Genomic DNA, 21,217 nt, shown 5'->3' on the forward strand with positions numbered 1-21,217 from the left:
ATCTACATTTTATTAATTTTTATTCCTATTCTTATTATTTTCTGAAAGCAGTTTTATACTTTTTATTCATTTAAAATAGGTTTATTTAAAATAATAATAACAATTTTTTTGTTAAATGCTTTATTTAAAACGAAGTTATACATTTACTTTATTTTTTTTATACAACCCAAGAGAAACAGTGGTTTTACTATACAGGGTGAAAAAGAAATGAGTTCACATATTTAAACCTAAGCACAGTGACATCGTGTGTGTCCTGTTTAATTGGGTATAAGAGTGGGGCAAAACCCTTTTCAGGCATCCCTGAAACAACTTTTTGCAAAAATAAAAATTTGTAAAAAAAAGAAAAAAGGCACAAATATTTGCACTGAATGTCTTTCTGTAAAATGTGATTTTATGGTGATGGAAATAAAAGTAAGAATTATTTAAATGCTTTATTCAATTTAATAACCATAATGAAAAAAAATGTTTATCTATTTCTGTAACAGTAAACATTAATAATCGATTTTTGAACGTTGCTGGGGTTCTTGTAGCGTATGTGCTGTCATAATTAAACAATAAACAAATAACGCAGTGGCAGTTACAATCTATCAAAAAACAAATTAATTAATAAATAAAAAAATTGACGTGCAACATACCTTCAAATATTTGAACATATTTAACCGGTCAAAAGCAAAAATCGGTTAATGTACACTATTCGCCAACAATTTCTTATATAGGACTTATTTAGATATTTGCATATTAATAAAAAATTTAAAAATTTAAATATACATACTTTATCAATACTAAACGATATAAAGTTCTAATTTAACATAAAAAAACGTTTTTTCAAAAATTTGCATCACGATGTTTTTTTTTAATATGCCGTTTTGATAACATAGAAAAGTAAAAACTTATGTATTATTTAATTTTATAATAATTATGGCTTTTAACCAAAACTAACTTCTTTGAAAATGTTTCTAAATTTTAATTGTACGATTGTATGAATTAATTTATCAGTTTTCTAACATTAAAAAGAGAATTTTATTGTTTATTCTTCAAATAATCTAAAATATTTTTACTTGATCCTTTGTCTGAATATTTCAACTTAAGTCGAGTTTTTGCCCCAAGATGAGCTTACAAGTCGTTAGATTATTTGTAAATGGATTTATAATGAAATGAAAATTAATTTTGCCGAATTCCTTAAACGTTATAACACTTATAATATCATGTTAAATTTAATACAGTGTTGATTAATTTGTACATTTTGTTATATTTTTATTAATTCTTGCAACATTTTCAAAAATGTTTATTTATTTTTAAAATGTGTCATCATCTACATGTTGAAAAATTAATCAAAAAATAAATAACCAAATAGTATGGTAATGTACGCAGTATAATATTGGAAGAAATAGTGTTTACAAAGTTGAAGGACATTTTTTATCACCGCCTTCTTAATGAAATGTATCAATATCCTGAATCGATTCCGGGTTTTTTCATAGTTACGGAAAAATTGAATTATAATTAATTATTACCAAAAAATAACCCATCTAATAAAGACAAAACGCAAGCGAGAATTAATATTATGGTTAAACACTGGATGTATCAAAACAAAGTCCCAACGGGAATTAAATAAACTCAAAAAATGCCTAAGCAAGAAAAAAATTATTCTAGCAATAAAAAGTCTAATAAAAAGTTTAGATATAATTATAATTTGCCTCCATTTTGGTTCTCTAATAGACAAATTAAAGAACGAGACCCTAGATCAAATATTGACTTCTAAAATTAAAACATTACCAAAGTAAAATTTTTTGTTTAAAAACGGCATGAAGCACTCATTCTTTAAAATAATTCGTGCTTCAAGACTGGTTTTATGAATCTTGTTTTTTAATATACTATTATCCAAACGTTTTTGTGTAAATTATCTATTTTTTTTAAACTAATCGATAAATAATAATAAACGTTTGATCAAGAATAAACTTTTTCCAAATTTTCTTTCTTTTTGAGTTTTGCAAAATTTTTAATATTTTTGAATAAGATTAGATCTAAAGATTACTACTATACATTTTATTCAATTTTTATCGAAAAAATATTCGTCCAAGTTTGATAATTTGACAAACCTAAATCCTCACCTAAATCTCAACCCAACTCAAAAACAAAATTTTATTCTCAAAACACAATCACATTTTTACAGCACTTATAAAATAACATAAAATAAATATTTTGATGTATTAATTATTATACATCAAAATATTTAGAGAAAATTTTCAAGTAAAGTAAGATACCAGGAACATGAAAAAATGTTTAAAAAATTCTATCTGTCAAAAAATTTTGACATTTGACATTTTTTTATATATATAATAATTTATAGCAAAAAAATTTGGAATATTATTTTTCCAACAGAAATAAATAGAGTCAAAATGCAAAATTTAAACCCTCATAACTTCGAAATTTTTATTTTTAACATTTTTTCCATGCTGGTATCTTACCTTATTTTATTTTACCATTTTTCTCTGGGGCGCGAGTTCTGACGCACCCTGTATACACACAATTTTGAATAACTATCAAAAATTTATCTAGTTACGCATGTAGAATAATAAAAGTTGGTAATAATAATAAATTATAACTTGTAAGTGACATGTTTTATTATCCCTACAAATTTTCCAAAAACATTAAATTGTATTTTTACTCTACATATCTTTCAAAAGCCCCAAAAGAAGTAAAATAAATAAATTAAAACTTTAATCAATGTTGTATTAGTTTTTTGTCAAATAATTATTACGTTTAGTATTTTAAAAACTAAATATTCATGAAAGATAAGAAAATTTTAAGCTGTTTTATATTCTTTGCACAAATACATAACGATCTGGTTCAGATTATAGAAAGTACATTTAATTAACATGTCGGGCAACAATTTATGTAATTTGAGCACAACAGCTCAACTCTCAAATTCATTCCCTTCCCAAGTTACAAATTTAGTAATTTTTTTTGTTTCAGGATGAATTCGCAACCCCACTTGCCTCACATTTCAGATGAGTACATCTACCTCTTCCTCCATGCTGCCTACTACAACATCGATAAAACGAAAACTTGCATTGAAAATTATTTCACGATTAGAGCAAGTGCTCCGGCGATTTTCAACGATAGAGACCCTTACTCACCTCGGATGCAAGTTATGATAAGTCTCGGGTAAATAATTTTATTAAAAAAAAATGCGAAATGTATATTGACCTAAAAAGTTACAAGACAATCACAATATTATTTCCAAAAGTTGTGCTAAAATGTAAAGTTTGATAATAAATCAGTTTTCATCGTCTTTCTTCTCTTTTTTTGTCGGGTTGTATTCTTTCAGGCAATAATTGTAGAAAAAATCTGAGCCCTTGTCACCTTTTTCTTCAATAAGACAATCTTCTTCTTTCTTTTTCTTTGGTTCCAATTCGTTCAAACAATAATTATAAAAGAAGTTGGGATCTCTGTCACTTTTTTTCTCTTCCTCACTATTGACTTTAACTTCTTCTTTCTTCAAAGATGAACTTGCTTTCAATCCAGACCTGTCAATTCTAATTTTTACGTTTTTTAATTTATGATTCACATATTCACACCTCTTACATGAACATTTGTTGTGTTTTGGGCCAGTTTTCTTCTTTTCTTCTGTTTCTTCTTTTATTTTTCTACACGGATCTACTTTTACTCCAAACCGATCAATTTTTTTCTTCCCACATTTACAATCGACACATTTGCACATCTTACATTTACACTGTTTTTCTTCCTTCTTCGTTTCTGTACATTCTTCAGTTTCATTTTTTCCTGGGGGACAATCTTCGGGATTTTCAAATTGCGGACATTTTAAGCTTTCTTCTTGATTTTGAAATTTCGGACAGTTTTGCTTTTTTGTCAAGCTTTCTTCCGTTTTTCCTGAAGAACAGCTCTTTTCATTGGAAAAATCGGGGCAAGGGTTTTTAAATTTGGGACATTTTGGGCTTACACCAACACTATTGTTGTCCTCTTTTTCGGTCAACTCATCACATTTAGTTTTCTCCATTTTTTGACAAGTTTTTTTCTCTTCTTGTTGTTTTGTCAACTTACAGACATTTTGTTTTTTGGTATCTTCCTGTTTCGTAACTAGGAGACATAAATCTTTAACTTTTTTGCTTACACTTTTCGCATCGTTGCGACAAGGATCAACTTTGACTATTTTCTTTTTTTCTTCAAAAAATAATTTTTTTAATTCGGATGCACATTTGGTATCTTCTTTTTCTAATCTACATGGGTTAATTTTTGCAATTTGGTGTGATTTTTCTTCAGTTGGACATTTAGTTTCTTCTTTTCCAAACCTACATGGATCAATCTTCATAACTTGTTTTGATTTTTCTTCAGTTAGACATTTGGTGTCTTCTTTTCCTAACCTACATGGATCAACTTGTTTTGACTTTTTCTCAATTTTTGGTTTGCAAGTTTTAGTTTTTGGACGACATTTATTTTCAACTGTTAAACTTTTTCTTTCTTTAGTTCCACGTAATGCTGATTTGATTTCTTCATACCTGCAAGGAACAAAAGGTTTGTTTGTATCTTTTCCTTCTTCACCTGACCGCAAAGGTGATTTAATTTCTTCATGTTTGCAAGGGATAAACAGCTTGATTTCTTCTTTTTTTGAAGATTCGGATTTCGAAGACTTGCACGGTTTTATTTTCTTCACAGATTTTTCACTACATTCTTTTTTTGTTTCATAAAACTCGACAAGTTTCTTCACTTTAAGATCTTTTTCATCCTTTGAGGGGACTTTTCCTAATTTTCGTAGTCTACACAACTCGATACATTGCATTATAGGACTTTGATCTTGCAATTCTTGATCTTTCAAATCTGCTCTGCATCTTTCTTCAAGTGGTCTTATTTTCATGCAGTCGATTTTCTTCGGGCTGATTTTACCACCACAACTTTTACTTTTCTTCAAAATTTTGCCAGTGGTTACTTTTGACAAATCAGGTGAAGACTTACTTTTACCACTTTTCTTACAAGGACCAACCAAGGATTTTGGTTTTTCTTTGCTTTTGGTAGAAACACCAGGTTTACAAGGAGCAACCAACCTGTGTTTTGAACACTCTTTTTGTACATTTCTCTTGGTGCAAGGTCTACATTTAGGGTCTTGATTTTCAATTTTGATGCTTTTTGATTTCAATTCTTCATAAACGCATGGAGATATTCTCTTAATTGCTTTACTTTTTGATTTATTCTCCTTGCAAGTCGGTTTTTCTTCTGTTGTTTCTTCTTTCTTCTCAAACTTTTCACAATGTTTAGGCTTTAGATCAAGTTTACAATCTAGGCTTCCAGTTTTCTTCAGTTTTTCCTTTTTATTTTCTGGAAGATTAGATGTTGATTTGGCTTTCTTGGTTTTCTTTGAAGATTTGCCACCTTTTTGTTTTTTGGTCACTTTTTTGCAATGTTCAGGGTCTAGATCAAATTTACACCCGTTTGCAGAAAATATTGTTCTTAATATTTTCCCTTTTGGTTTTGAAGTAGCCGGTAGAGATTTACTTTTCTTCAAATCTTTCTGTTTCTTCTTTTTCGTCGACCCTTTTACTGGTTTTGCTTCTTCTTTCTTTTTCTTTGTACAATCATCACTACTTTTAATCTTTCTTAAATCTTTTCCTGATTGTTTTTTCTTCAAACTATCAACAGATTTACTTTTTGATGGTGACGAAGCTGAAGTTTTTTTCTTGGATGAGAAGAATGCACTAAATATATTTTTAAATAGATTTAGGGTTCCAGCAACAATAGATTTGGGTTGTTCTGGCACTTTTGGAAGAGGACTGTCTAATTTAGGTGGAGCAACACATTGGGAGTCTCGAACTCTTAGTTTTTTACATTCTTCAATCTCTTTCTTCAATTGTTCGATTATTTGAAGAATTTCTTTACTAGGTGAAGAGGAAGCTTGTTTCCCATAAGTGCCAATGACCAATGAAGAGTTAGCAGCTTTGCTCAGTAGTAAATTTTTTTCTTCCTTTCCACAGATTTGCGTTTTCTTTACTTTAAAGTCTGGACAAGGATTTTTAAACTTAGGACACTTAGAACTGCTTTTTTCGGATTTTTTGTCTTGTTTTTCTTCATTTAAACAAGGATTAAATTTTTTAACTTCCTTGTTCCGGTCTTCATTTCTGGATTTTATGTCATTATTTTTACAAGGATTAAATTTTTTGATTTCTTTGTTCCGATCTTTACTCCTGGATTTAGTTTCATTTTTGCAGGGATTAAATCTTTTAATTTCCTTGTTTCGTTCTTCATTTCTAGAGTTCCTAGTTTCATTTTTACAAGGATTGAATTTTTTGATTTCTTTGTTCCGATCTTCACTTCTAGATTTCATTTCATTTTTGCAAGGATTGAATTTTTTAATTTCTTTGTTTCGATCTTCACTTCTAGATTTCATTTCATTTTTGCAAGGATTAATTTTTTTAATTTCCTTGTTTCGTTCTTCACTTCTGGATTTCATTTCATTTTTACAAGGATTAAATTTTCTAATTTCTTTGTTTCGTTCCTCACTGCTAGATTTAATTTCTTTATTTTTACAAGGAACAAAACGTTTTATTTCCTTTTTAGGCCCTTTACTGCAAGATTTGGTTTCTTCTTTTTTGAGGTTTTCACTATTTTTACAAGGATTAATTTGTTTAATCTGTTTGTGTTTTGAAGTGCAGATTTTGCTTTCACCAGGTTCGGTATCACTTTTCCTTGAAGATTTTCTGCATTCTTCAACTGCTTTCTTCAGTTGTTCGATTATTTTAAGAACTTCTTTACTAGCTGAAGAAGAAGGTTGTTTTCCATAAGTTCCAATGATCAATGATGTGTTAGCAGCTTTACTCAATGGTATATTTTCTTCTTCCTTTTTACAAATTTCCGTTTTCAGGTTGTCGTCCTTTTTCTTTGTTTTGGTCTGACATTTAGTTTCTGCTTTTTCTTTAAAATCTGGACAAGGATTATCAAATTTGGGACACTTTAAGCTGCTTTTTTTGATAGTTTGGTCTTGTTTTTCTTCTAACATATCGCAACGATTTTTTGTTTTTGATTTTTCTTTTATTTCAGATGATTTACAACTGTGAGATTTAGAATTATTACTTTTAGGTCTACAAGGATTCAATTTTCTAATTTCCTTGTTTTGCTCTTTGTTCCTGGATTTCATGTCCTCAGTTTTACATGGAGTGATTTTTTTATTTTTTTTAATCCTTTCTTCACTTTTGGATTTCATATCTTCATTTTTACATGGATTGATTTTTTTAATTTCATTGATGCGTTCTTCACCCTTAGATCTAATTTCATTGTCTTTACAAGGAACAAAACGTTTTATTTCTCTTTTACATTCTTCACTGCTGGATTTAGTTTCTTCCTTTTCACAGGAGTCATGGCGTTCTTCAGTTTCAGATCTGTTTTCGTCATTTTTACAAGGATCAACTCGTTTAATCTGTTTTTGTTCTGGAGTGACGATTTGGCTTTCTTCATTTTTACAAGGCACAAAAGGTTTGGTTTCCTTATTACAATCATCTTTGTTTTCTTCTTTTTCCTTGCAAAAGTCAGGACATGGATTTGAAAATTTGGGACATTTAGTTCCATCTTGCACGTTATAAGGTGTTTCAGTAGAATTTTTATTCGTGCAAGATTGGACAGTTTCATTTTCTTGTTCTTCAGTTGGATTTTCAAAATCTGGACATTTTTCTTCGTTTTTGTCACATTTTTCGTTTTCACTTTCTTTACAAGCACTTGATTGTTCTTCATTTTTGTGATCGCCACATGGATCATAACGTTTAACAGTTTTTTCTTCTTTTTCTTCATTTTCGCAACATTCTTTACTTGACAATTGTGATTTTAAGTCGATTTGACAATCTTTAGGTTTAATCATGGGTGATTTTACTCTAAGAAGAGGTAACAAACTTTCAGATTCGGTATCATTTTTCTTTGAAGATGTGATTTTCTTCTTTTTTTCTTCTGATTTTTGTTCCGACAAGCATTTGAAGTTTTCATACTTTAATGAGCTTTGATACTTTACTTTGGTTTTGGAACGAACAACTATAAATGTTTTCTGTTTTGGGTCACTTGATTTTAATACTTTCTTGCTTTCGGTACTTGCACTTTTCTTCACATATTTTCCTGTTGCCACTTTTGGCAATTTATTTCCACTTTTGCTGGTTTTTAGATCTTTATTTTCTTTGATATTTTCTTTTGCATACAACACTACAAAAAATAAATTTAAATACACAATATGGAAAAAAAAAGAAATCATTTTTTGGTTTCTTCTTTTCTTTGTAATTAATTACGAGGATAAAGAAATCAAAAATATGTATATTGCCCAACAAATTTAATACACTTTCAAAAGACGATAAAATATAAAAAACTAAACAAATTTTTAATTTCCATAAAACCTCGATGCAAAAATAAAATAAAATTAATTACAATCATTCTTCGCCTTTTGACACGGATCTCTCTTCACCGGCTCCTTCTTGCAAGTATCTTCACTTTTTTCCTCGTTCTGACACGGATTCACAAATTTTGGACATACCAAACTTCTCGCCTTTTCTTCTTTGCCATTACCAGAAACAAACTGTTGGTAAATTTGGCCATGAGAGTCACAATCTTCTACTTTTCTTATTCCTGGCTTGATATCTTCATATTTGCATGGAACAAAATTTTTAATTTCTTCTTTTTCTTCTTTGCATGTAGGTGTTTCATTAAAGACAGTTAATTTTTTAAAGACTTTGGGATCTTTAGAGCATTCTGATTTATCTCGGGGAGGTATTCCTTTACCTTGTTGGGGAGTGTTAGCTTTCTTCTTTTTTCTGCAAAGTGCTATACATTGCATAATTGGACTTTGATCAGGTGGCCCGTCTTCTTCTTTTGTCTTACAGTCAGATTCTGATTTCTTCCCTTTTTTACAAGATACAAGAGAAGCTTTTTTATCCGATTTCTTAGAACAAACACTTTCTGATTTTTTAGGTTGCTTGGAACATGATGTTTTGGTCTCGGATTTTTTTGAACCACATGAAAAATCCTTCTTTTTCTCAGTTTTTGAACAAGTTGATGATTTTTTCTCGCATTCAGGTGTTACTTTCTTCTCATTTTGGTCACATGGCGAAATTTTCTTGGTCTCTTTTTTTGAACAACTTGGTTTTTCTGCTTGCTTCTCTTTTTGGTCACATGGCAAGATCTTCTCAACTTTTTTTGAACAACTTGCTTTTTCTGCTTTCTTCTCTTTTTGTTGTGTTCCACACGGATCTATCTTTTCAGCCGATTTCTCTTTAGAACCACAGGATGATTTCTTCTTTTCAGGTTTGCTCTTCTCACAACTTGATTTTAGTTTTAATTCTTCGTATTTACAAGGTGCTGCTTGTTTTCGTCTCTTTTTTGAAGATTCTTCTTTGCATTCTTTCTTTGATTTTTCTTTACCAGTTTTTTCCTTCTTCTTTTCGTCTTTCTTTTTCTTACAGTGACTCGGGTCCAAGTCAAATGTACAACCAGCACTCTTGATTATTTTAACCGGTTTCCCAGGTTTCGTTTTTTTGACAACAGGAGCCGACTTGCTTTTACTTGGTGGTTTCTCATTTTTACTAAATATACCATCGCAAACATTCTTAATAAAGCTTTTGCTTCCTGATATAACATCTTTTTCCTGTTCTTTTGCAGGCGGAAGTGATGTATCGAGCTTCATTTCCGGTAAACACTTTTTGGCCTTTTCAAGTCTGTCTCTTTGTTTTGCTTTTCTGCATTCTTCTAACTCTTTCTTTAATTTTTCAATCATTTCCGCACTTTTTTGATCAGTTTCTTCACAAGATTTCTTCTCTTGATCGTAAGTATCCATGACAAGTGAAGTATTTACGGGTTTAACGTCAGTTTTAGCTTCAGGACAGTGAGAGTTTACGTCTTTAGGTTTGCTTTCTTGACTGGAACAAGGTTTTTCAGATTTAGCCCCTTTTTTGGTTTCTTCTTTTTTACTAGTACACGGCTTACAAGATTTCTTTTTTTGGGTTTCTTTGGAAGGTTTTTTATGTTTTGCCGTTTTGCAATGTGGTTTTTTACCGCTTTTCTTTTTACATGAAGATTTAGGGTCGTGTGTTCCTTTTGATTTCTTTTTCCCACGTTTTGAACATTGTTCCACACACTGCATTAGAGGACTTTGGTCGACTTTTTCTTCGTCTCCAGTGCCCCCACAAGGTTTCACTACTTTTTCTTCTTTCTTCTCTTTTGCCGAACACGGTTTTGATTTTTTCTCAGTTTTTGTTTGGCTGCAAGTAGATTCTTTCTTCTTTACTTCAGTTTTGCTACCACAAATTGATTCTTTCTTCTTTACTTCAGTTTTGCTACCACAAGTCGATTCTTTCTTCTTCACTTCAGTTTTGCTACCACAAGTCGATTCTTTTTTCTTCATTTCAGTTTTGCTACCACATTTTGGCTTACAACTTGCTTCTTTCTTCTCTTGACTTGCCTTCCTTGCGAGTTCTTTCGAAGAAGCCTTTTTGCACATTTCGAAAAGTGAAGGTTTCTTCTTATATTCATCTTCAAGTTTGACCGGTTTTGTGGTAGGGTCACGTTTGGCACATTTTTTACCACAGGAAAAGTCAAATTTGATACATTTTTTGCTCACCCAAGTACCAGTCAAAGCCTTAACGTCGCATCGTTCTGATTGGCTTATTTCTTTTTTATACTTCGGGATTGGAGGTTTTTTCGAAATCGGGATTTCTTCTTTTTTGAGTGGCTTATCTTTTTTGAGGGAACAACTTGATTTGGCTTTTGAACCTTCTTTCCGACCTCCTGATAACTTTCCGCAATCGATGGAACACTCAATCTCCCCTTTTTCGACAGAACATTCGACAGAACCGGAAGAAATTTTCTGTTTCGTTTTTGACGATTTCGCCGAAGTTTTGGGACTTTTCTTCGCCTTTTTTGAGTATCGTCGATCGTACCCAAAGCTGTACTTTTTCAGGAATTGCTTCCTCCTGTCTTCATTCGAACTGAAGCAAATAGTCCTTGCATGGCTTCTGCCAATTTGCAGAATCGGTAATTTGGCTGATTGGTGGGCAATAGATGGGAAAAGCGAAGTTGCTTTGTCAAAAATCGGTCGTGAAGAAACCTGAAACACGGTCTTGAAGCAAAACCACTGAAATTTTGACTCGACTTACAATTGCACGAAAGAATGATTTCGGAAGGTTTTTTAAAAACAAACTCATACTAGAATTTTGATTACATAATAGCACGAGAAACTTTTGGAAATGAAACGTCTAATTTTGAATTTTGACAAATACAATTCGGTTGTCATGATTATGGGTTTTTTGTCTAGAAATTTAATCCGACTGCCTAAGGCGACCCCGGAAGGGTACAAAGTCCTGTTATACAGCGTGAGGGACCCAGACCCCACCAAAATGATATTCAGCGATGCTGTCAAAGGGTTCTGCATGTACAACGACTGTGTCTTATCAGAAGATGGACTTGCAGAAGGGTAAGACAATTTAATGAGGAATCCAAAAATTATAAAATATACAGGGTGTTACACTTAAAAAACTGAAATTAGCGTTACTTCCGGTGAGACAGAAAGCAGTATTGATTGAGCATCTATGTCAAACCATAGATGACAAGGAACTGTTCAACTTTGTTCCAAGAAGTATTGTCATATCTTTAAAAATAGTGGAGTTATGATTTAGGGCGTTTCTTATGATACAGCCTGTATAACTTTAAAAAACTTGGAAAATTATTTTTCCAACAGAAATAAATAAAATAAAAGTGCAAAATTTAAACCTTCATAACTTTGAAATTTTTATGGATAAATTTTTTTAAACATTTTTCTGGCATTTTTCTCTGTGGTGCGAGTTCTGGCGCACCCTGTATACAGGCTGCATTATAAAAAACGCCCCAAGCATAATTTCATTAGTTTTAAAGACGTTATAATACTTTATGTTTGCTCAAAGTTGATCATTTTTTTTACCAATTGTTAGATAAAATGAATAAAAATGTTCTATTAATTCCACAGCCTACTTTATATAATTTCATTTTTAAATTGCCTAAAATTAAAAGTTGTGATAAATAATAGTAAGTAAGCTTGTTGGAAAGACAATTTAATGAGGAATCCAAAAATAATAAAATATACGGAGTGTTACATTTAAAAAACTGAAATTAGCGTTACTTCCGGTGAGACAGAAAGCAGTATTGATTGAGCATCTATGTCAAACCATAGATGACAAGAAACTGTTCAACTTTGTTTCAAAAAATATTGTAATATCTTTAAAAATAATGGAGTTATGATTTGAGGCGTTTCTTATGATTCAGCCTGTATAAGTTTAAATCTGTCAAGGATGTCCAAAAACAAACATTGAATTCAGTAATTAGCTTTATAGAACTTAATATTTTTACTCCTCGATTATTATGTTTTGGACATCCTTAGAAAAATATTCTACAAGAATTTAAAAAAAAAACAATTATTAGATGATTGACAGTTCCGCCAAAGATATTTAAAAATATAATTATTTTGGTGTTATACATGTTTTGCTCATCTCTAAAAAAGTCCAACAAAAATTCAAGAAAAAATAATTGTCAAATTGACAGTTAATAACACTCTGTCAAGGATGTCCAAAACTTTGATTAAATGAAATCTGATCTCAAATCTACTATGTTTCATAGATATCATATTTTGGGTTAGGTATGTGTATTTAGATCACACATTTGTTAAGAAATCTTTTTTGAAACACTTATTTTTGCTTTTTTTCTGTTACAAAATTTTCATTAAGTGCAAGATGAACACAAGTTGGTAGTTACAAAATCATCAGTTAAATAGACATAAAAAATGTCAAATGTCAAAATTTTTTGACAGATAGAATTTCTGAATATTTTTTCCATATTCCTGGTATCTTATCTTACTTGAAATTTTTTCTGGGACGCGAGTTCTGACACTGTATTATAAAACCTTTTTTTGTTACAAAATGCCTCTTTTACTCATTTAATGTCTCAAAATTTGAATTAATAAAACCTGATTTTTGAATCTAGTAGGTGTTTTATGGACATGATATTTTGGGTTAGGTATAAGGTTGTCCAAGCTTGTGGTTTTACATGAATCACAGTGTATTTATATTAAAAACTTTTAAATTTTTTTAGAAAATTGAAACTTCTTATTTATTGAATAAAATCTGATTTTAAAATTTTAAATCATATTTTGAGTTAGGTATAGGGTTGTCCAAGCTCGTAGTTTTACATGAATCACGCTGTATTTAGAACTTTTTTTTTCATTTGAACAAAAAATTTTTTGCACTCTTATTTTTGCCTGGCTGCAATTTGACCTAAACAGATTTTTACATTTCTACAAATTATAGCTTCAAGACACTAAAAAAGTTGGTTTGGGCAATTGGGTCGTGTGTGTGTGTGTCTGTCTGTAAACAGCATATCTTGAGAATGATAAAACCTAGAAACTTGAAATTTGGTATGTAAAATGTGATAAAATAAAAATAATAATGGGTAGCGAACTAAACAAATTGACCCCAGACTCAAACCCGCGACTATAACTATAATCTATTTCGCATGTAATCTGGGTTTGCAACGCTAAATTATTGTCGTAAAGATGTTTTCCAAATAAGTAGGATAAGGAAAGTCGTGTGATGTTCACATTATTATTATTTTTTTAATCAAGAGCAAACTACCATTTAATTAGCCAAGGCCAGCGAGCAATCAATGACTTTATAATTATTAAATTGTAAACACAATAATTTGTAATTTTTCCAGTTATATCGTCATTTTTGATATGAAAGGAGTTTCAATCGGCCATCTTGCCAGAGTCAGTCTACCTGCCCTGAAGGCTTTTATGTTCTACATTCAGGTAATTTAATTTTTTAGAAAACTATAAAATTTTCATTAATTTTTAATCCAGGAAGCTCATCCAGCTCGCCTAAAAGGCATCCATATCCTAAATACGGCCTCCTGGATTCACCACATTATGAGGATAGTCTTGCCCTTGATTAAATCAGAGCTTTTAAGCATGGTTAAGTTCCACAAAGGTAATAATTTTTTTGACAATGGAAATTGTCAGTCTCATAGTTTTTATTTAGGAAGTATTCCTGAAGGAGTCCCCCAGGATATCCTCCCCGCCGACTACGGCGGTGAAGCGCCCTCTGTCGAAGAATTAGACTCTGAAACCAAGAGTATGGTCGACAAATACGCCTCCTGGCTCAAAGAATCGGTTCATTTCAAAGCCGATGAAAGTAAAAGAGTCAAGAAAGCCTCATGGTGGGGCCTTTTCAGTGGAAGCAACTCAACGGAAAGAATAGATGAGAAAACTATTCTCAAAAACTTGCAAATCGATTGAAATAAAATTGCATATTGTTTGGTTAGGGCTCAAAATAAGTCATTAATAAGAGTGTGACTGTCTATGTATTTGTTGTGATTAATTAGGAATAAAACACCAGTTAAAAATGCATTAAATTTTATTAATCATAAACCGTTTAAAAAGCTTGTTTTGGGGCAATTGTCCTGTCCTTGAAACGAATAGTAACATCAGCAACTCGCATATTGGGGGTCAAAAACTCACGAAGGGTTTTTACCCCTTCTCGTGGTAATCGATCAAAGGGGTAACCCATGGAGCGACGATCTGGGTACAACTTATCCTTAATCCCACAGTAACTCCCAGCATCATTACAAGCCCCATCCATGTTTTGCTCAACTTTATCATCATCATAGTTTGAGATCATGACGAAAAGCTCACAGGGCATCCCTTCAGGAGTTCCCTTGGGAATGAGCAAATGTTGGGGCCAACCACACCCACAGAAGTTAAATTGGTTCAAATCTGTCCCATCACTTGGTCGATTTGTGTCCAAATCCCGGAAACTTCTCTCGAAGGGAATTGTGACTGAGGATTGGTCCGATTTGCGTTGAATCGTGTTGACTCCTTGTTTCACTACAAAATTTATTCAAAATTTCAATAACAAAAATTTGGCTACTTACATGTGACTATAAACTTGTCAAGTTCAATAAACATCACTCTTTGTTCCCTCAAAACCCAAGCTCTACCTCTTTCGTCGAATTTCGGGGCAAGGAAAATGCGACAAGTGCCCATTTTGGTACCAGGATTGTCATTCTTGACACTGATGTTGTAAGTGAAGGGTTGGTGTTGCAAATGGGTGAAACGGACAAAAACTGAACCTTCCTCTTGGAAATCCATCCCGCGGGATAAGTCAATGTCGGATTGTTGCCAAAAAGTGTTAAGAATGTTGGAGGTGTCGATTTCGACTCCAGTGATGGTGATTCCGGGGTACTTGAGGGTGTCTTCCGAGTAACGAGGGAGGGTGTTTTTGTGTTGTTGGAAGATGTCGTCGATGTAGGAGTGCCAACGGTAGAAAAATGGGTCTCGCATGGCGGTGGCAACGTCACCCATCACACCGAAAGTTTCCTAAATTTGAATTGAATTTAAATTGATTTTTTTTTCTGGTACTTACTAAATATCTGTGATCGGGGTCATGGATAAAAGCACTGAAGACATGCCCCATGTTGTGCAAGTCGCCATAGACGGTTCTATTGGGGGATAAAACACTCGACTCCACTATGTTTCCCAAAATGTCGATACCTTCATTTTCAGTCAAGAAAATTATTTGTCCTTTTTCCTACAATCAAAATGACATAAACACATTTCTTTTTTAAGTAAAGTCGTTTTTTTTTTAATGAAAATGCCAAGCAGTCACTACTACACCTTTTTCAAGTGTAATTTAGAAAGCGTAAGATACAGGGTGTTTCAATGAAAACGAGCCACCTCGAATAGCTCAGAAACTAAAAAAACTTTGCATAAACGCCGAAACAGGTCGATTTTGTTTCAAAGGGGGACATTTTTTGACACCCTTAGTAACCCCTTAACCCCTACGCACCTCAACTTTAAAAATTTAAATGGCATTACCCTACTTGTGGCACATCAAATTAAAGCTATTTTAGCAAGGTTTTCAAAACTTTTTACCAAAATTAAATGAGACCATCCATTCATGAGATACAGAGTGTTCTATAAAAATGCAAATAAAACCTCCGAAACAGGTTAATTTTGTTTTTAAAAGGGACATTTTTTGACGCAATTTTAAAAGCACCTTCACTAACCTTTTAACCTCTAAAATGTCAAATAGCACCAACTTCTAGTGAAAAAAAATAAAAAAACAAAATGCTCTTTTAAAGCTTTTTTCCAAAATGAAATGATTTTTATACATTCATAAAATATCAGCAAAAAACGAAATAAAGAAATAAAAATAAGTTTGTTACAGCTTCAATAATACTTATAGCAATATAAGTATGTTTCTTGTAATTTATTTTAATAGTTTTTATTAGAGGTAATTACTAATTAACTATCAGATGTAATTCAGATTAGTTAATTTAATTTCAGAAAGTGTAAATGGAAATTCAGATTAGTCAATTGTATTTCAGAAAGTGTTAATTGTAATTCAGAGTTTGTCATTTGTAATTGAAAATTCGTTAATTGTAATTCAGAATTCGTTATTTTCATTTTAAAATTACTTTACAAAATCCCTTTGGAAATAAAATATCTTATTTATTTTGTAAAATACGAAGTTTATGTAATTCTTCAATTTTGAAAATAAAATAATTCGTGTTTATGTGTAATCTTCATTTTGAAATAAGAGTAAGTTACTCATCTGAATTCCAATTAATGTTTTCTGAAATTAGATTAACTACACCTTTTTCAAGTGTAATTCAGAAACCATCACATGTAATTCAGATTAGAAAATTTAGTTTCAGAAAGCGTAAATTGATTGTGTTTCAGACAGTGTTAATTGTAATTCAGAAGACTAAAATGAGTTTCAAAAACCATAAGATGTAATTCGATTAGTTAATTTAATTTCAGAATGCATAAATTGGAATTCAGATTAGTCAATTGTATTTCATAAAGTAATAATTGTAATTCGGAAACCATTACATGTAATTCAGAAAAGTAAATAAATTCAATTTCATGTTACATGTAATCCAGAAAATATCAATTGTAATTTAGATGAGTAACTTACTGTTATCTCAAAATGAAGTTTTCACATAAACACGAATTATTTTATTTTCAGAATTAAAGAATTACATAAACTTGGTATTTTACAAAATAAATGCGATATGTTATTTTCAAAGAAATTTTGATAATGTAATTTTTAAATAAAAATAATGAATTCTGAAATACAATTGACGGATTTTCAATTACAAATGACAAACTCTGAATTATAACTAACACTTTCTGAAATACAATTGAATAATCTGAATTTCAATTTACGCTTTCTGAAGTCAAATTAATTAATCTGAATCTGATGGTTTCTGAAATTCAGTTTACGGTTCTGAATTACAATTCATACTTTCTGAAATAGAAATGACTAATGTAAATTAGAATTAACGTTTTCTCAAATACATCTTACGCTTTCTGAATTACACTTGAAAAAGGTGTAATCTGAATTACACCTCATGGTTCTAAAATTCAATTTGCTCTTCTGAATTACAATTAACACTTTCTGAAAAACGATTGACTAATCTGAATTACATGTGATAGTTTCTGAATTAAACTTGAAAAAGTTGTAGTAAATTCATTCATGGTAATTTTAATAAAGATAATTGGCAGTTCCGGTTTTTACTTAATTTGAAAACAATGTCATTAAATGTCAACACAAAAATCGTCTATGAAAATTTAGAGATGAAACATAAAAAAAAAACAGTTTTTAGAAATTTAGAAACGAATAGTTCGCAAGTTCGTTTCATAATAAATTACAATCTAATATTATTAGACTTGTAGCTTGTAACTTTTAGAATTTGGTTTCATAAAAAGAAAATATAAAAGTACAAATTACAACTTGTAAAATTGAAAATACAAATAGATTTTAACATATTACAAGTATTTCTGTTTCATAATTTTTAGGAAATAATGCCTGCAGTTGGAAGTACTAATTTTTTTAAAGACAATTTTATTGTGTAAAAAAGTGATTCTCAACCTTTCTTTTGTCGCGGCACACTTTTAACGATTTCAAAATTTGGCGGCACACAAAGAAAAACGTAAGTTTAAAAGTTGTTTATTTACCTATAATACACTGTGTAAAATAGTTTATTATAATAATCTTGGATGTAAAATAAAATAATATGTACTACAAAAACAACAAGGGATTAATTACAAATTAAAAATAAGAATATTTTTAATGAGAAATTTGAGCTTGCAGTTTTCTGATCGTCTTTTTTTTTTTGATTGGTCGTCTTCTACAATTAGTCTCGATCTTTTTTTTTTCGTTTTTTGTTGGTTAACCCAGAAAATCTGAATTCACACAAATAAGATATAAATTGTAATAATATTTTTTTTGGCTATCATGGAATAATCACATCTAATGTTAATCCAAAATAAATTGATGATTTCGAATATTTTAAAATTAAATCTCTATTATTAGAAAGCGAAATTGGTTCTTTCTCTTCATTGAAAATTAATTTAAAAACAGAAGTAATCGATTTCACATAGAGCAAAATCTCCTGCTCTTGTTTTGTGAGCTAAAATATCTTTATTTTCGTATATTTTGCTTAAAATACACAATTGTGTTTTCCTGTTTTCATCCCTTTTATCCATCTTCAAAGCAAAAATCAAAACGTTGATTGACAACACAACAAAATCTGACTGAAAGTTGGTCATTTATAACCGTCCAATTTTTTAGGATTTTTGCTAGTAAAATTCTTCTAATACAATTAATATCACTCTTTATTTTATGAAACAGAAATTATTAGTGCTTGTGGCTTGTACATTTGTAAATTTGTTGTAATAATATTAATGATATCATGAAAAGGGCCCGAAAACGTATTCTTTTAATTACAGAAAAGAATTAATACAGGGTGTAACAAAAAGTAGGGTCAAAAAGTAACCTGAAATTTCCCAGGTCAAAATAAAGCGATTCAACCCAATTTACCTCTATACCAAGTTGTACCGTTTAAGAATTAGAGGGCGCCAAAGTTTTAAAAATATTTTCGCTTTTCTTTAATAATTTTTTAATGAAATAATCAATTTTTATGAAATTCGGTACAGGCAATTTACTATCAAAACCACATATTTTGGTGCTATTTTTTTGTTTTATTATTATATTATTGTAAAATATTTGCTTACTAACAACCTAACACATTTTAAGCCATATTTTTGTTGAATGGCGTAAAAAATGGCGTCAAAATGTAGACGCAGTTTGTAAAACATTCTCAGTTTTTAGTAAACAATTGACAAGAATACAAAATAAACATAAATGAGAAAAAACATCGCAAAGAACGCAATTAAATTTTCGAATAAGTAACAATTTTGAAACTAAAGCTGAAGAAGAATTTTCATTTCAATAAATTACACAAAATTTATTGCCAATCATCAGAATAATGTATTTTTTCTAAATAATCTTTTTCTTCAAAGTTTTTGTAGCAAGAACCTCATTTTTTCCACAACATGCAAAATTATTAGCACTGAATTCTGTCTTTAGACAAAGAAATATCATAAAAGTCAAAATTTTGACAACATCTCAATTTGAAAACAACCATAATTTTTCTAGGGACAAAACAAATTTGTGGCTACCCAAAATTTTGACTTGGTAATTTCCATTAAAAAAAAAGTCTTTACTCACATTTTTGACAAATCCTTCATGAATCGCATTAAAAATCCGATCACTCCACCTCTTCAAATCCTCAACATCTACATTTATTTGATCGGCGGTGCGTCTCAAATCCTGGAATTTTTGATTAGCAACACGTGGAGGATACGCCCTACTGGCAACAGCGCTATCCAACTTTGGGAAATACCCCTCTTTGATGGGTTGAGTAAAATCATTGAATCTTTCAGTTCGTTTCAACTTGTTGCAAAACCGTTCAAAATTGTACCTGGCGATGATCTGCTGGTGCATGTAGTAGAACAACTCCCCTCTGCGATTTTTCGCAACAATTTCCTTACTCCCATTCAGGGGATACACCAAATGCCAATGCCAGTGGTGCAAATTCGCCCCAATATCCTCCCTGAAGTACGCCAATCGCTGCTCCTCCTCCAACTCGGAGGCGGTGAAGTCCTTCGGGATGACCAGTGGCGTCCTCAAACCCTCGGGAACAAGCTTTGCCTCCTCCCTAGCCCGGACGAAAATTTTAGAATCGCAGAATTTATCCGGGAAAAATCGGGCAAGCGAGGGCAAGTCTAACTTCTTGGTGTCCTCGCGGTGGAGGAGAGCCACGGAGAAGGCATAGTTGAACAAGTAGGGGTTGACACGGTCACGGGCGTAGACCGCCATGGAGAGGAGGTCCTCCCAAGTGCGCATCCCCATGAAAATTTCGATTAGTTGGCCGGCGATGTCGCGATGTTTTGGCAAAAACAGGGAGAAGTTTTCGTCTCGGGCCAAGTCGAGGATTTCGCCCAATTCCGGGATTGCGATTTTTTTCAAAGGGATTTTTTCGTTGGTTTGGGCGCCGAAGCGGTCGGTTAAGGCCACGCCGATGGGTTTGTATTTGTCCGGGAGGTAATTGTAAGGGACGTTGAAGACGGTTTTTTTGGAGCCTTTGGGGACGTAGGCTGGCTCTTGGGGGTGCTCGAAGAGCAGGAGAAGGTTGTTTGGGGTTGACATTGTTGGACTAAGTGAATTTGGAGAGATTGTGTGGCGTTTTATAGGAATTCACCCCGGATGTGTTGGGCAAAACACAGATAAGGTGGTTGGATTTGTGTGGAAGAAGTGACATGAGGAAAATATTTTGTACGTTCAGTTACAGTTAAATTTTTAATAGCCTGTAGCAAAAAAACTTCGAAACAGAAATAAATAAAAATTTAAACCGAAATTCTTATAGTTAATTTTTTTTTTAACATTTCCTTATATGGCATTTTTTCTGGGGCGCTAGTTCTGGCGCACCTGTAGATACCATCAATTTTTCTCGTCTATGTTTCTATTTAAAAAAACAAAACAATACTACCAAACATTTATTTATATTATGTTATTTTACTGTAATTTTATAAATAACAAATAATTGGAATAAATAAAATTAATTAACTAATTACATATTTAAGCGTAGTAATAATTGAAACATAAACAGAACAAATAATAATATAATTTGTGCATAATTGTACATAATTCCATGGTATTTGAGACTTATGAATTTCGTAGTTGGTATAACATAAAGGCATTGGAAAGTGTTATTCTTGTTATCTAGAATTAATAATGATAAGATTAAAATACACCTACATTTTTTTGACTGATTTGCAAATAACATTTTAAAGGCTTTTAGGGAGTTATTG

General features: G+C 31.4%; 3 protein-coding genes across 3 annotated transcripts in view; 1 reads left to right on the forward strand and 2 right to left on the reverse strand.

Annotated features, from left to right (window-relative positions):
* The window catches only part of LOC123009329 (alpha-tocopherol transfer protein-like), a 23,273-nt gene extending 8,869 nt beyond the window's left edge, over positions 1–14,404 (forward strand). The window contains exons 2-6 of the mRNA XM_044405552.1: positions 2,974–3,165; positions 11,288–11,446; positions 13,714–13,807; positions 13,859–13,985; positions 14,037–14,404. Coding sequence (XP_044261487.1) covers positions 2,974–3,165; positions 11,288–11,446; positions 13,714–13,807; positions 13,859–13,985; positions 14,037–14,293 — 829 coding nt within the window. The 3' untranslated portion in view covers positions 14,294–14,404. The remainder of the gene's footprint in view (positions 1–2,973; positions 3,166–11,287; positions 11,447–13,713; positions 13,808–13,858; positions 13,986–14,036) is intronic.
* LOC123009327 (glutamic acid-rich protein-like) lies at positions 8,558–11,284 on the reverse strand. The gene is given in 3 exon segments (XM_044405550.1): positions 8,558–8,728; positions 8,730–11,080; positions 11,130–11,284. Coding segments are annotated over 3 exon segments (2,433 nt in total). The 5' UTR covers positions 11,178–11,284; the 3' UTR covers positions 8,558–8,694.
* On the reverse strand, positions 14,402–20,555 carry LOC123009328 (phenoloxidase 1-like). Its single transcript, XM_044405551.1, has 4 exons — positions 19,575–20,555; positions 15,420–15,584; positions 14,929–15,373; positions 14,402–14,881 (listed from the first exon to the last, which is right to left on the reverse strand). Exons 1-4 carry the CDS (start codon positions 20,553–20,555, stop codon positions 14,430–14,432), a joined length of 2,043 nt encoding a protein of 680 aa, XP_044261486.1. The 3' UTR covers positions 14,402–14,429.
* Positions 20,556–21,217: the final 662 nt, after the last annotated feature.

Source organism: Tribolium madens, unplaced genomic scaffold (assembly GCF_015345945.1).
Source record: "Tribolium madens isolate multiple individuals breed KSU strain unplaced genomic scaffold, Tmad_KSU_1.1 Scaffold_71;HRSCAF=194;Tcas5.2_LG6, whole genome shotgun sequence".
NCBI lineage: Eukaryota > Metazoa > Arthropoda > Insecta > Coleoptera > Tenebrionidae > Tribolium > Tribolium madens.

Bases quoted from the DNA above. Each gene is read 5' to 3' on its own strand.
- LOC123009328 (XM_044405551.1), bottom strand. From the start codon at position 20,555: ATGTCAACCCCAAACAACCTTCTCCTGCTCTTCGAGCACCCCCAAGAG. The intron at 15,585-19,574 runs GTGAGTAAAGAC...TTTTGATTGTAG, and splicing joins ATGAAGGATTTGTCAAAAAT to GAAAAAGGACAAATAATTTT. The intron at 14,882-14,928 runs GTAAGTAGCCAA...TAAATTTTGTAG, and splicing joins TGACAAGTTTATAGTCACAT to TGAAACAAGGAGTCAACACG.